Source organism: Lontra canadensis, unplaced genomic scaffold, assembly GCF_010015895.1.
Source record: "Lontra canadensis isolate GAN:19392208 unplaced genomic scaffold, GSC_riverotter_1.0 scaffold166, whole genome shotgun sequence".
Classification (NCBI taxonomy): Eukaryota; Metazoa; Chordata; class Mammalia; order Carnivora; family Mustelidae; genus Lontra; species Lontra canadensis.
In genome coordinates this window covers 710,743-726,415 of record NW_022631160.1, presented here as the reverse complement: position 1 = coordinate 726,415, position 15,673 = coordinate 710,743, and the positions used below count along the sequence as shown (strand labels likewise).

General features: G+C 40.6%; 1 protein-coding gene across 4 annotated transcripts in view; it reads right to left on the bottom strand.

The window, feature by feature from the left end:
- The window catches only part of OPHN1 (oligophrenin 1), a 510,840-nt gene extending 495,514 nt beyond the window's left edge, over positions 1-15,326 (bottom strand). The window contains exons 1-2 of one of the 4 annotated variants that reach the window (XM_032845576.1): positions 15,034-15,326; positions 14,338-14,508 (exon numbers count right to left, since the gene is read on the bottom strand). In XM_032845576.1, the coding sequence (XP_032701467.1) occupies positions 14,338-14,491 (154 nt within the window). In that variant the 5' untranslated portion in view covers positions 14,492-14,508; positions 15,034-15,326. Of the gene's footprint in view, positions 1-14,337; positions 14,509-14,638; positions 14,978-15,033 lie in introns of those variants that run through there. The other 3 variants (XM_032845578.1, XM_032845577.1, XM_032845579.1) reach the window with 3 other exon arrangements.
- Positions 15,327-15,673: the final 347 nt, after the last annotated feature.

Genomic DNA, 15,673 nt, shown 5'->3' with positions numbered 1-15,673 from the left:
GATGAACTGGGGATTAGTCCCGAGCTATCAACTGCCACATGCATAATACATATTTTTCCAATCACACGGAAAGACTTTTCCACGACAGCCTGGCTCTGGAAAGAGAATTGGAAGCTGAAATGTGGCCATCCTATTTCTGGGAAATCCTTAATGAAAACCTTTTGCAAAGAACTGCCTTTAAGTTCCTAATATGGTACTATACTGTGGGGCCTACTGCTTGTCACTTAGAAGAAACCTCATGCTGCCTTACGATAAAAATAATATGAAGGGAGGACTTTGTCACCCTTTAGTAATGCCACATATTTCCCAATTATACACTACCCACTACAAAAAAAGCAGCTGCTTTTGCCAAAAACATCAATAAATGAGCAGAGAAAAGGGGAGGCCTCTAGAACTGCCAAACCAGCTGGTGTAGGCTCTTAGGGAAGGAAACAAAGAGGACAGGCATCACACCATCAGAAGGTACAGCCATTCTTCTATGACAAAAGACAGAAAACACAATCACATCATAATTAAATTGAGGCTAGTCTGCTTAACAGGGAAACCTTTAAATCCCAGCCATGATGGTAGGATGGGGGAAGGGAATGAAAGGAAATTTACTTCGGGTCCAGTTCTTTCCTGCCAACTGGGTCATTTCAAACAAAAGTACCCCCAACCCCAGTAAAAAATATCCAGACAGTTTTAATGCAAGATACCTGCTTTAAAGTACAGTACAAAAAGAATCTTAGAATGGAAAATCTGACTCTGGTTCCCGTTTGGATGCCAACTCCAGGTCCCTGAAGGAGTCAGTTCTCTCCTTTGGCTTCTTTTTCCCTAGACATAAACTCAACAGAGTGGATATTAAGTTTTCTAAAAAAACCTTCCAGGTCTGTTATTCTATAAGAACCAAAAGCAAATGTAGGACTATAAGCCAAGCACCTCTGTTTCACATGCACAATGTGGGAAAAAATATCCTTAAGATGTAACTCATATATCATAAAACTCACTCATTAAAGTGTTCAATTAAGTGGGGTTTAGTATAGTCACAGAGTTGTACAACTATCATCACAATCTAGTATTAGAAAATTTTACAACCCCATACAGAAATCCTTTGCCTATTAACAGTCATAATACATCCCCACCCTCTCCCCCAGCCCTAGACAACCACTAACCTGTTATACCTAGTTTAATGTTTTCAACATAATAAGGTTTTTAAAATAGCTGTATCATATCGAGGCACCTGGGTGGCTCAGTTGGTTAAGCATCTGCCTTCAGCTCAGGTCATGATCGGGCGGGGGAGGGGGAAACCCTGGGATGGAGCTCTGCATTGGGCTCCCTGCTCAGCAGGGAGTCTGCTTCTCTCTCTCCCTCTGCCCTTCCCCCAGTTCATGTTCTCATGCTCTCTCTCTCACTCGTTTTCCCTCTCCAATAAAAAAATAGAAGTCTTTAAGAAAATATATCTGTACCTATTATATTTTTTTCTCTTATTCCAATTATTTGGTGTATTACCTTATTACACTGATTTTCAGATGCTAAACTATCTTTGGATTCCTGAAATAAATTCCAATTGATTATGGTATATAATCCTTTTCACGTGTTGCTGGATTTGGTTTCCTAGTATTTTGTTGAGGACATTTGTTTCTATACTATTAAGGGAATTTGGTCTATAATTTTATTTTCTTGTGATATCTGGTTTTATGATCAGGCTACTACTGGCCTCAGAGAATATGTTAAGAAGTGTTCTCTCTCTTTTGAAAGAGTTTGCAAAGGATGGGTATTAATTTTTACTTAAATGTTTGGAAGAATTTACCCGTGAAACGAGCTAGGCCTGGGCTTTTCTTTGTGGATAGTATTTTGATTACTAATTCAATGTCTATACTTGTTATAGGTCTCTACAGATTTTCCATTTATTGTGAAGTCAATTTTTGGTAGTCTGTGTCTTCCTGGAAATTTGACCATCTCATCTAAATTACATAATTTATTGGCATAAAGTTATTTATAGTATTCCCTTTATTTTTTTTATTTTTTGCAGGTTTGGTAGTGTCCCCTCCTTCATTCCTGCTTTTAATAAGTCAAACCTTCTATCTTTTCTCTTTGTCAGTCTAGCTAATGATTTCTCAATGGTGTTGGTCTTTTTAAAAATCAACTTATGATTTTTTTAATTGTCTCATGGCTTCCTATTCGTTATTTCATTTAATTCCACTTTATATTTATCTTTTCATGCCTTCTACTTTCTTTGGGATTAGTTTGTTCTTCTTCTAGTAACTTAATGTGGAAGGTTAGATTACTGAATTGTGATCTTTCTTCTTTTCTAATGTAGGTGTTTAAAGCTATAAATTTTCCTCTAAGCACCAATTTTCCTGCATCCCCGAATTTCTAGCATGTTGTGTTTTCATTTTTATTCATTCCAAAGTATTTTCTAATTGCCATTATGATTTCTTTGGCCCAATGTGTGATGTTAATCACACATTTTGATTGTGATATTAATTTCCACATATTTGTGAACTGCCTAAATATCCTTTTGTTATTAATAATTTCATTCACCTAGAGCTAGAGAATATACTTCATGTGAATAAATATACATATGCATGTTTTGTGGCCTAGCAGAAGGTCTATCCTGAAAAATGTTCCATGTGCACTTGAGAAGAATGTGTATCTACCTTTGTCATGTAGTGTTCTACAAATGTCTGAAAGAGGACTAGTTGGTTTATAGTATTGTTCAACTCTTCTATTTCCTTGTTAATCTCTGTCTAGTTAATCTAGCCTTTATTGAAAGTAGAATACTGAAGTCTCCAACTACTATCTTCAGAGTATCTATTTCTCTCTTCAGTTCGGCCACTGTCATTTCATGTATTGTGGAGCTCTGTTGTCAGGTGCATATGTTTATAATTTTGTATCTTCCTGATATATGGACTGTGATATATGGACTGTGTTTACCATTATAAAATATTTTTCTTTTTATGTCAAAAGTACTTTGTCTTGAAATCTCTGTTGTCTGGGGGCACCTGGTGGCTCAGTCAGTTAAGCATCTGACTTGGTTTTAGCTCAGGTCATTATCTCCGGATCCTGAGCCTGGACCCCACTTCGGGTTCCACATTCAGCACAGAATCTGCTCGCCCCTCTCCCTCTGCTTGCTCTCTCTCTCTCTCAAGTAAATAAACAAAATCGTTTTTTAAAAAATCTATGTTGTCTGATATTAGTATAGCCACCACAACTCTCTTTGGTTACTGTTTGCTTGGAATATTTTTCCATCCTTTTATTCTCAACCATTTGTGTCTCTGAATCCAAAATGTAACTCTTTTTTTTTTTTAAGATTTTATTTATTTATTTGACAGAGAGAGCCCAAGTAGGCAGAGAGGCAGGCAGAGAGAGCAGGAGAAGCAGGCTCCCTGCTAAGCAGAGAGCCCAATGCAGGGCTCAATCCCAGGATCCTGAGATCATGACCTGAGCTGAAGGCAGAGGCTTAACCCAGTGAGCCACCCATGCGCCCCCAAAATGTAACTCTTAAAGACAGTACATGTTTTAATCAATTTATCCATTTTACTAATTCCTGCCTTTCTACTGCAGTGTGTATTCCATTCACACCTAATTACAGATAGGCAGGATTTATGTTTACCATTTATTTTCTATATATCTTGTTTCCTCTCTTCCTCCATTACTACCTTCTTCCTTGTTAAATATTGTCTATTGTACTATTTTAATTCCCTTGTTTCTTTCAGTATTTTTTTAGTTATTTTATTAGTGGCTGACCTCAGGATTATAATTACCATCTTATTTTTTAAAAAATCAAGTTCAGATTAATTTTAACTTAATTTAGAAAGCATATAGAAACATGGTGCCAGTATAATTATTTCCTTCCCCCCCATACCCCTCTGTGCTGTATTGCCATATGTATTGCATCTTTATGTATTATAAGCTCATTAACACAGCTTTGTAAATACTGCATTATGCAGTTGTCATTTAAATAGGGTAGGAAAAAAGGAGTTACTAAAAGACTATCTTTTATACCTTCATATATAGTTACATGTACTGATACTCTTTATATTTTGTACAGATTTGAGTTACCATTCATCATTCTTTCATTCCATCCTGAAGGATTCCCATTAGTATTTCTCACAGGGCAGATCTCCTAGTGACAAATTCTCAGTTTTTGGTTTTGTTTACCTGAGAATGTCTTAATTTTTCCCTTGTTTTTGAAGGAGGAAGGATGGTTTTCATGAATACAGAATTCTTAGTTGATATTATTTTTCTTTCAGCACTTTGAATTTCACCAGGGCTGGCTCCTGGTCTCCATGGTTCTTGATAAGGTCGCTTTTAATCTTATAAGGAACCCGGTTATTTTTCTCTTGCTTCTTTCAAGATTCTCTCTGTCTTTGGTTTCCAGCTATTTAACTATAACATATCTAGATATGGCTCTCCTTGAGTTTCTCCTATGTTGAGTTTTTTTGAGCTTCCTGAACCTGGAGATTAGTGTTGTTCATCAAATTTGGGAAGTTTGGGGCCATTATTTTTTCAAATATTCTTTATGCTCCTTTCAATCTATCTTCTCCTGAGACTTCCATAATGTGTATGTTATTGGTGTTCCACGGTTTCGATTATGTCCCAGTGTCTGGGGCTCTGTTCATTTTTCTTCATTTTTTTCTCTCTTTTTGCTCAGACCAGATAATCTCAATTGATTTATCTTCAAGTTCCTTGCTCTTTCTTCTGCTAGCTCAAATCTGCTACTGAATTTTTCACTTCAGCTATTTTACTTTTCAATTCCAGAATTTCTCTTGTTCCTCTTTACAATTTTTATTTCTTTGCAGTGTCTGTTAATACATTGTTCTCATGCATTCCTTTAAATCTTTAAACATGGTTTCCTTTATTTCTTTGATTATATTAGCTGATTTTAATTTCTTGTCTAAATTCCAACATTTAGGCCACACCAGGGACAGTCTCTACTGACTGCTTTTTTCCCTGCATAGAGGCCATAATTTTTTGGGCATGCCTGATTAATTTTTTTGAAAATCGGGTGTTTTAAACAATATAATGTGGTACCTCTGGAAATCAGATCTTGACCCCCAGGTTTTGTTGCTATTGTTGTCCTGTTATTATTGTTGTTGCTGTTGCTTTGTTTAGTGTCTTTCTCGGACTATGTCTGTAATGCTTGTATTCCTTGCATTCCTTGCCACTGACTCTCTGCTTGGTTAGCTTAGTGGCCAGCTAGTGACTTCAGATATCTTCTTAAATGACTTGAACAACTAAGACTGCCACATTTTGCCAAGGAGCTCTGTGTGTATGTTGGGACATTCCCTCAACACTCAGCCAGGTAGTTTACAACTTTGCCTCAAGTTCAAGCATAGGGGGAAAATTAGAGCCCCCAGAGGTCTTTTCTAGGCACACAAACAGCCTAGAAAAGAACATGCATGTGGCCTTCTAGATCTTCAGGAATATGTCAGAGTTTACCAAAACCCCCAGTGGGTATCTCATTTCCCCATTTCTTCCTTTCATGTTTTTGCCCAGGCTCTTGCTTGCCCTACGGGTACTGCAGTCTCAGGCAGCTGTAATGTTAAACACCCTAGGGATAGAATTTTTCTCACTGAGCTAGCCCTATGTCAGGTGAAGTAAAGAGAAGCCCTATTAATGGGATTTTCTAGGTAGCTTTGAGACAGGTTAAATAGTGACAATACTCTGGGTATGTGAGTTCCTGAGGAGCTACAAACCCAGTCTTCCCCCCACGCCCCCAGATGTTAAAAGGACTGGTTTCCACAGCTAATGTGGTTATAAGGCTGTTGGTTTTCAAGGTTACCCTGAAACTGTGGAGAAGGGGAAAGGAGACAGTTTAAGTTAAAATGCCACAAACCCTGCTGCTACAAAGGTTCAACATCTTTTCATCAGTAAACACTCTTTAGATTGTTGCAAGCCTTTTGGTTAATTTCCAGAGTTCTGAAAGTTAATTTTGACAATTTTTTCCAGTGTCCTCTTTGCGTTCACAGAGTCAATTTTCTGAGGTATTTAATCTACCATTCCCTCCAAACACAATTTTAAGGATATCTTGCCCCAGTATGGCTGGAAATTTGCCTACAATGAAACACACTCCTGAGGAAACAGAAGTTAAAAGAAGCAATGGGGTAAAGAATAAACAAACAGCTACCTGTTGTTGCTGCTAGGGTGGAGAACTGGGGAAATGGGACATAAGAGGAGGCAGAAGGTTTAGCCTTTTGTACATTTTGAATTTTGTACCATGTTAATGTGTTACCAATCAAAAAAATTGTAATATATTTATAAAAGGAGATAGTAGGTACTTCAGATTTTCCCTGAAGACTCCATGAGATGTACTATACTCTGTCTGTTTCTGAGAAAGTTTCCACTCACTTGATGTGTCTATTAACTACCATTAGCCAGGACCATTAACTACCAAGTGTAGTAAGACAGGTAGCTTTGACTTAAGAACTCTTCCTTTTTCAGTTCATTCTTTTTCCTATGGGAAATTACATCCCTGTGGTCTAACTCCCTTTTCTCCCCCACAACACCCCTCCTTGTAACATCAGATAGAATATACATCGTACCCTGAAATTTTCATTGCTATTCTCACAATTGTAATTAAACTATTTAAATGAGCAATCAGATGTTTTATGAAAGGTGGATGAGATGGAGAGATGGAGAGCGCATAGCGACCTTATTCACCATTATTCCCTCAATTTCCAAGATAGTACCTGACACATACAAGTGCTTAGCAAATCCATGTTGAATTAATTGAAATGCCTTTACATTGTGCAAAGCTCTAGTACTTGATGCAAGTCCAATCAAGCATCATGAGGGTTCTCTATCCCACTAGCAAAAAAAAAAAAAAAAAAATCAGCTCAAGATTTCCAGGGTACACCCCTGGAAAACCATATTTCCTTCTAGATCTTCATGGGCTTTAGAAAATTCCTATAGTAAATGATTAGAGAAACAGATGCCAGAATAAACAAGTCTGTGGCTATGCTTTAACAAGTGAGGCTATAAAAATTAAGCTGAAAAGCAACTTTCCTTCATCACTATTTCCTTCATCACTATTAAAGCTTGGTTCATTTCTCCTCCCAAATCCCTACATCACTACTCTCCAACTACTTTAGACTTTGGAATCTGGTGTTCTGAGGGCCTTCAATGAACATGGCAATAATGCCTCCACCAAATTCTATTTGACACTGGTTAACACCTACTGATAACAGTACCATATAACATACTCATTACATTGATCTGACTTCAGAGAGTATTTAAAATAACCCCATGTGTTCTAAGGCACTAATTAAATATCACCAAGATAATGACAGGATATCTGCTGAGAATGTATATTACATCACTAACTCCTCCCTGCACAGCATGACACTATACCCACCCCAAAGGAATTAAAAGTTTTGGGTTCTCTCACTACAGAGCTATTCAGGACAGAATGAAAAGCCATCAGGGTGACACCTTTCAGGAAGCATTCATCAAGAAGATAATCAGAGAAGTTAGCACGATTCAAGTCATCTAGTTATGCTGGACATATCAGTTTGATTTTCCCCTTGCCTGCTCTTCCAGAGTAAAGGTGATGGGCTCTAAAGTTCATAACAGAATCAATTTAGGCTGCTTGACTATGAGCAAGACAGCTGCAGCCCAGAAAACAGAGAATGATAAAACCAGGAGGAACACTAAGGCTTACTGACCAAAACTCTAATTTTACAAATGGGAAAACTCAGGCTCACAAAGCTAAATACTTATTCAATATCATACAGCAAGCTAGTGACAGAGCAGGAACTAGCAACCAGGTTCTCTCTGTGTCAAGCTGGAGATGACTCCCCACTGAGGATATTCAAGATCAAATTTGCCTCACAAAGGGAATCAATCCAACCTTCCAGGAAAGCATTCACCATATAGGTGCCCCAGTTGCCAAAGCAAGAGGTAAACAGATACTCCAAAAGGTCACCTTAATGTAAACATCTAAAACTCTGGTCTTTAAAAGTATAAAATATAAGTACAGAATATAAAAAAGTGACATTTTTAAAGAATTTAAGACTAGGTTATAAAAACTATACAAATTACATGATTTCTACTTTATCAACTTCATGTACATTTTTAGAATAGAATGCATCTTTTATATTTTTATTTTTTTAATGTTGTTGTTTATTTTTGTAAGCAGTCTGTACACCTAACATGGGGCTCAAACTCATGACCTTGAGATCAAGAACCACATGCTCTACTGACTAAGCTAACCAGAGGCCCCTTTTTTGAATTCTTATAAAACGTAAGTCTTAATTAGTCCCAGACAGCCTATGTATGTGTGACTATACATGTATATGTGTAGGCTTGGTGATATAATTATTTTTTTTCTGACATCTGCTTTATATAAACGTACATAAAGTATGTTATCCTTGGTTTTTGAAAGACTAAAATTTTTGTTTAAATGTTTCTATTTAAATACTGACATGTACACTAAAATAATGTGAACATTTACGTAGGAATAAAATAATTTCCTATTATTGGGTTAGTCATTCCTTTCCCAAATGATTAAACTACAATATGCAATACAAAAAAAAAAAAAAGGCATGGAATGTTAGAGCTGAAAGTGAGCTTACAGATTTACTGCCCAACCCTACCTTTATAAAGCTGCAGACCTGGGGCCCCAGCAAAATGACTTATGAAGGTCACAGATCCCATTAGTAATAGAACCATATCCAAGAATCTAATCTTCATGTCTAGGGTTTTTCCCATTATACTATCATTCTGCCTTCGCTCATATGCCAACAGTGCATAGTAGTGCTTCCCAGGAGAAATATCTATCTGGAGACTACTGCCTTTCATTTCCCTAGCACATTAGCATCCAAGACTCATAGACTAATAGAGTTAGATCATCTAGCTCAGGAGTTGCGACCTGATTAAAAATAGGCTGTGAGGGGCGCCTGGGTGGCTCAGTGGGTTAAAGCCGCTGCCTTTAGCTCAGGTCATAATCCCAGGGTCCTGGGATCAGCCCCACATCGGGCTCTCTGCTCTGCAGGGAGCCTGCTTCCTCCTCTCTCTCTCTCTGCCTGCCTCTCTGCCTACTTGGGATCTCTGTCAAATAAATAAAAAACCTTTAAAAAAATAGGCTGTGAATGTATTTTACTTAGTTAGCACATATTTTTTAAAAAAGAAGAAAGTAAAGGCCGTTTGAATGTGGTGAGGCTGCTATATTTTACCCCAATCATTCCAGCCCTATTAACCCATTTCCAACAGCTTTAAATTTTTCCATTTTCTCCTTGGCCTCTGACAGCACTTGAGGCTGTGATCCCCAACTCTGGATCAGGCATAGTTAACAGCACACCAAAGTAAACCTAGTTGCTGGAAATGCTACCATTAGCTATTTTCATTGCCTTACCAATAAAAATCCATTTAGCTTTTTTTTAGGTTAACTAGTTGTATCAAAAGTCTGCCAACTGCTACCAGTGAGACAAACCCAACCTGCTGCCTATTTTGTATGCCTCTGTCCCTTAGCTGAGGTGACATGGTTTTTATATTTTTAAACAGCTGAAAAGAATATTTCATGACATGTGAAAATTAAGTGAAATTCATATTTCCATGTCAACAAATAAAGTTGTGTTAAAACACAACCACTTTCATTCCAGGTATATATTATCTATGATTGCTTTTTCACAACAATGGCAGTTAAGTAATTGCCACCAAGACTGTATGGCCTGCAAAGCCTAAAACATGGCCCTTTACAGAAGAGATTTGCTGCTGACCCATGAGCTATATCAAAGAGAATTTAGGGGCACCTGGGTGGTACAGTCCACTTAAGTGAAGGACTCTTGGTTTTAGCTCAGGTTGTGATCTCAGGATCATGAGATGGAGGCCCATGTTGGGCTCTCCACTCAGCATGGAGTCTGCTTAAGACTGTCTCTCCTCTGCCCCTCCTCCCTCTCTCAAATAAACAAATAAATCTTTTAAAAAAGGGAATTTAAAGCTGCCAAATAACTTCTGAAAAGTCACAAATGTTTGTGTGGAATTGCTCACCTCACACATCACTATCAGATGAATCTTCCTGAAGCATAGCTCAAATCATGCTTCTCTCCTACCAAAAACATTTTTAATACTCCCTCCCTCTATCAAGAAAAATCTGAAGTACTTAACAGGTCCCTGCACAGTAAGGCCTCAACCTGCCATTCCAACTTCATCTCCCCAAAACGCCCTTCCTGCGACCTATCCATTGCAGATGACTTGAATTATCTGCTGTCCCTTTACATCCCCTGGGTCATTTCTACTACATGAAATACCTCATCCTGAATACAGAGCAACATAGTAAAATAAGCAAGGCCTTCAGACTCAGGTCTGGGTTCTAAATCAGACTCTTGCCCTTATTTGTTGAAAAAGTTATTTAGCACCTCTGAACTTCAGTTTCTTCATCTATACAATGGGAAAAATCATCCTTACCTCATAAGGCTGTTATAATATTTCAATGCCTGGCACTGGGAACAGTTAAACAAGCAATAAGTATGAATTCGGACAAATTCCAATGCCACTTCCTTCTTTCCTTTCCCTTGCCCTCTCACCAAGAAATGAGCTCTCCTGCTGGTCTTCATGTGCCATGATATCCACCTGTTCCATTCTTATGGCTAGGATCCACATCCACTGATAGTGACCTCTACCCACATCTGATAGGGTAGATAGTGATAGTGATAGTGATCTTTACCTGATAATCATCTTTACCCATGTCTTTTCTCTCCTACTAGTCTAGGAACTCTCTGAGGGCAGGATCCATTGTTACAAAGACTGCCACATTTGTGACAGCCCTGAGCACGGCAGCCTGAATACAGTATGTGCACAGGCATTTCCTGAATGAATGGTATGTGTTCACTGAACTATATATAACATTTATTAGATGTATCATGTTGCCTTGTGATATAAGCAGGAGCCACATCACTTGTTCTGAATAATTCCTAGCCTGCGTGCTTAGAAAATATTCAAACAACATCAGGGGCCAAAGCTGCCAACAGAAAACCAAAGGACAAACAGAAAAGCAAGCAATATGTTCACCTTTCAGAGTCATGGTATTTTTATCTTCCATTAGTTTAAGTTATAACCATCATCTTGTACTCCAACCATTATAAATAGATCACATTTAAAGGGGCGTAATCAACCACTTCCCCAAGAGAGACATGTTGAGTATTGTTCATAACATCATTTACCTCTGAGGACAGATAAGTAAACCTAAATGTTCAAAAGGGACCCATGTTTAATGAATAAATCATCACACAAAGTTGACTTAAACCTAATCTGGAGCTCTGTACAAAATCAGACACAAACAGGATAAACGCAGAAATCCAGTTCCACCTAGGCTAACAACTTAAAAAAAAAAAACTGCACCTAGTTTTTGCAACACAATGCACCAAGTTTCATTGGTTCCTAGAAACACTAGCCATTTGATTTTCTAGTCAACGGAGTAAGTTAAAGGGAAAGGTGTCAATCATTCTTTCTGACAATCAGCCTTTCATGCCAGGCTCCAAATGCCAAAATGAATCCCCACATATGAAGACAAAATTAATTGCTGAGACATGCCAATGTAGGGAGTGACATTTTCCAATAAGATGACAGTAAAAAATATGTTTCTAACGACCTCTGCTTATTCATTGCCCTTCAGAAACCTACTGAAAAACACACACTCACCATCAGATACATTATTAACCTAAAGACGCATTATCAACAACTTTCTATGTTTGACTGTTTCCATTTACAAAGCACTTTCATAATCCATTAACTCCTTTGAGTCTCACAACAACACTGTGAGGTGGGTATAATCACCCCTATTTAACAGATGAAGTCAGCAATCTATGCCATCTTATCCCAAGATGGAAAAGCCACGTCTTCTAACTCCAGTTCCAGCCTTCTCTTTTTCCTGTTTCCTTCACACAAAGAAAAGCTTACCTTTGTTTTGCTTCCCCACTCATTCTGAAAAAGCTAGCACTGTGTAAGGAAGTGGAGTGGGAGGATAAACATTACTGTGGTCAAGAGAGTGGGAAACATCCCGCCTTTGCTTCTACCTAATCATGTTTTTAGAATCATGCAAACTTAAAGGAAAGAAATGGAGTGTGGGTTAGCTGCTGGGTTTTACTTCCTCCCTGCCCTATTTTGGCTTTCTATGTATATTCAGAAACAGAAAACCACCCTGAATATCAAGAAGCCCCATGGGCCAAAATATTTTCTTGGATCTTCCACCCATCTGCAAAGGTTTAGGCCTTAATAACTGCTGATTCTTACCAGTCTCCATTTCAGAGAAGGAAAGAGTCAGAACCACTATTTGCCCTTAGCATACAAAAATCTACTCTTCCTCAAATGTGTTATTGAACTGTTTATTGTCTCTTAAAAATCTTAATCTCTCTGCAGCTGGTCACTTTTTAGCACAGTTTCAGCTTACCATACACTTCACACCCCTTTCTGGGGTTTATGAGGAGCTACATATACCAAGCAGTTTAAGTAAATTTTTTTAAAAAATCCAAACATTCTCCCCCTTTCATTTCAATGAACGCTCAATCTGTCTAACTAGTTTTGTGTCATAACCTGCATATCTTTAACCCCTCAGTGAATTCTATTAAGTGACAACACACCCCAAAGCCCAGCCTATATGCCTCTAAGGACCAGCATTTCCAATTCCCCATCTTTCAGGTGCTCCCGAGAGTGTGCTCTTGTTTGGACCACAATACGACCAAAAAAAATTAAATAATCAGACTCCATCAAATGACCAGCGGGGACGTGGGCCACTTATATATTCTGACCAAAGTGGGCAGACAACACTGGCAGTGAAAGCACAGGCCTGCCAGGAGCAAATCAAAAGAGCTGCACAAAAATACCAAGCCTTTCTCCCCACTCTTCATGGACTCCATCTGCCTTAAGAAGGTCCTCACACAGGACTAAGACACAGTTTTTCAGGGATAAATGCATTCCGAACAAAGTCATAAGCTGACAGGACACATTTACCAGTGAATATGAGCAGTGACTTTCTTTTTTGAAACCATTTTGCAGCCAAGAAGAGAAAAAATTATCACTCCACCCAAACGCTAGCCTCCATTCTTCTGGATATATATACTTTGGCGCAAAGGGCTGGCTCGCCTGCACTCTTGTTGGGAATGTTTATTATTCTTTCTCTTACTCCAAGCCTCTGCCAACTAGCAGAAATAAAAACTCCACACAGTGGGGAAGGGGGGGTAGGGTCCCACAGACGTCAGCTGTGACCACTGGCAAAGCCAAGCTAGATGAGGTTCCTTCAGACCAGTGGCCCTTAAGCCTAGCCCGAAGTATGCTCTCTGGGGACTGGGCTCCTTGTGCCAGGTACTAGGCAGGTCTTTGTTTCACCCCCAAGCAGAATTCAGTGGCATGTGAGGCCATCCAAAATTCTGAGCTTACACTGACTCTGACCAAAACCATAGCTCAGTGCCTTATTTTCTTTTTTATTTTTTTTTTGGATTTTTTTAAATTAACATATAATGTATTATTAGCCCCAGGGGTACAGGTCTGTGAATTGCCAGGTTTACACACTTCGCAGCACTCACCATAGCCCATACCCTCCCCAATGTCCATAACCCCACCACCCTCTCCCTGTCTCCCTCCCCCTTATTTTCTTTTTAAATTTGTGTTCGTGGTATCTTTTTTTAAAAGATTTTATTTATTCATTTCACAGAGAGAGAGAGATGCAGTGAGAGAGGGAACACAAGCAGGAGGACTGGGAGAGGGAGAAGCAGGCTTCCCACTGAGCAGGGAATCCAATGTGGGGCTCTATCCCAGGACCGCAGGATCACAACCTGAGCCAACTGAGCCATCCAGGCTCCCCCATAGCTCAGTACCTTAAAAGAAAAAAAATCTCTGGGGCGAAGGAACTTTCCTTAGAAAACAGGTTGATATAGGGAATTTTCTTTCACTACCCCAACCTTCATTCGTTAGCAACCATAGGCCAGGACAAAACCATTACTTGTTCTGCCAGCTTCGAATCTCTCTTATTTAGAAGGTGCTAGGGCAGTTCCTTGGTCAGCTTGAAAGTCTCCATACCCTTACCCAAATATATAGATAGATAGAGAGATATATAGTACACATGAGTACTAAACATGTCCAACAGTACAGGCAAATTGTCCCTTCAGAACAACAATCCGCCAAGTAATGATAGTTGCAGAGCAAGAAGGTCCCTGGCACAGGTACTGATCAAGTCTTGTAAGGTCAAGGCCTTCTAATTACAGCCACCACCTTCCACTGACCCCACTTCCGAAGTGTTCGGAAACCCACTTGCCTCAGAGAACTGAATTGGAAAGCACTTTGAAACCTCCCTTCCCCCTGTGGTGTGGAAGAGCTTAAAGGCCAGAGCCACTAGCTCATCCACCAAAGCCTTCCACTTACTTCTCATTGCGCCGATAAGCGCGTTGCCATCTTTGATCACGTCCTTAATGAATTTATTGGTTCTCTCCAGCTCCTGCTCATAACACTTGAGCCTCTCGCGGAAATCGGGACTGTCCAGGTAGCAGTCGCTGAACTCAAGCGGGGGATGCCCCATGGTTCTGATGGCGAGGGCTGAAAGGAGCGAGGAAAGACACAAAGACCAAGAGCATCAGCGGGACAGTAGGGGGAAGGAGATTGGGGGAACTGAGTGTGGGACCCGCCTGGGAAACTCATAGCCTCCCTCCCTTTGGAGGACAGGTACCTGTTCCTTTGAGATTCCTGGGTAGAACTGGCTGGTCTCCACCGGAAGCAGGCAGCCGGCAATTGCTTCAGGTGACACAGAGACCTAACTAATGCAGTCCGATCCTGGAAGGGTTCTGCCTAGCAAGCAGCATGCCCCCAAGGCATTGCCTCCCCAGACAGGCAGCCCAGCCTGCCTCCGGAGACCAGTGGGATACTTCCTGAGCAACTGCAAACGTGACACTTTGGCCCGCCCAGGGTGGAGGCTGGGGTGGACGCTGGGACTGGAAGCTTCCTCTCCCCGCTCCTTGTTCCGAGCTAACTGAAGATTTCCTTTGCTGAACTCCGCGGGCAACCCTGATTGCACTATCCCCTCCCCCTTCTTAAAGCCAGAGCTCCCGCCCCGCCCTAGCGAACCTTTGCGCCGATCCCCAACACTCGGGCTCCTTCTTCAACTGTCTTCCACGCACCCTGGGATTGCGTTACCAAACTGTTCTTGCTCCTGAGAGTTCTTCCTGGTCCAAGGGAGCCGGCCTGCTGTCCTGTTAGGCGTCGGAGGGGTTAAGCCCTGGCGGTAATTGAAACGTAGCCTTCCTCCCTAGACAGCCGAGAGGGAAGGGGAGGGCGATATCGCTACGCACAATAGCTGCGGTAGCCTGGCGCTTCCCTACGGAAACTGGGGAGCACTCGGAGCCCTAGGACTCCAGCTGGAATGCATGGAGGCCTGGGAGATGTAGTCTTTCCGTTTCTCGCCCCATGACTCCTCCCTGCAGTCTCCCCACCACCCCGCCAGGGCGGAGGCTCTCCAGGCAAGACTTTCCCAGCCTGCCCCAGGCTCGCTCCTCCCGCTCAGCCAAGAGAGGCAGGTGCACCGCCCTGGAGCCTAAAGAGGGAAAGTTTCCAAAACGAGCGAGAGAAACCCCGGAGGCATCGGTTGCGGGAGGCCATCTCTCACTTCCCATTACTTGGCTGTGTTGTTGTTTTTGTTTTCCCTTACACTCTTTCCAGCCTCCCTCTGTGAGAGCAACTTCCTTTCCCCTTCCCTTGCCCATTTCTC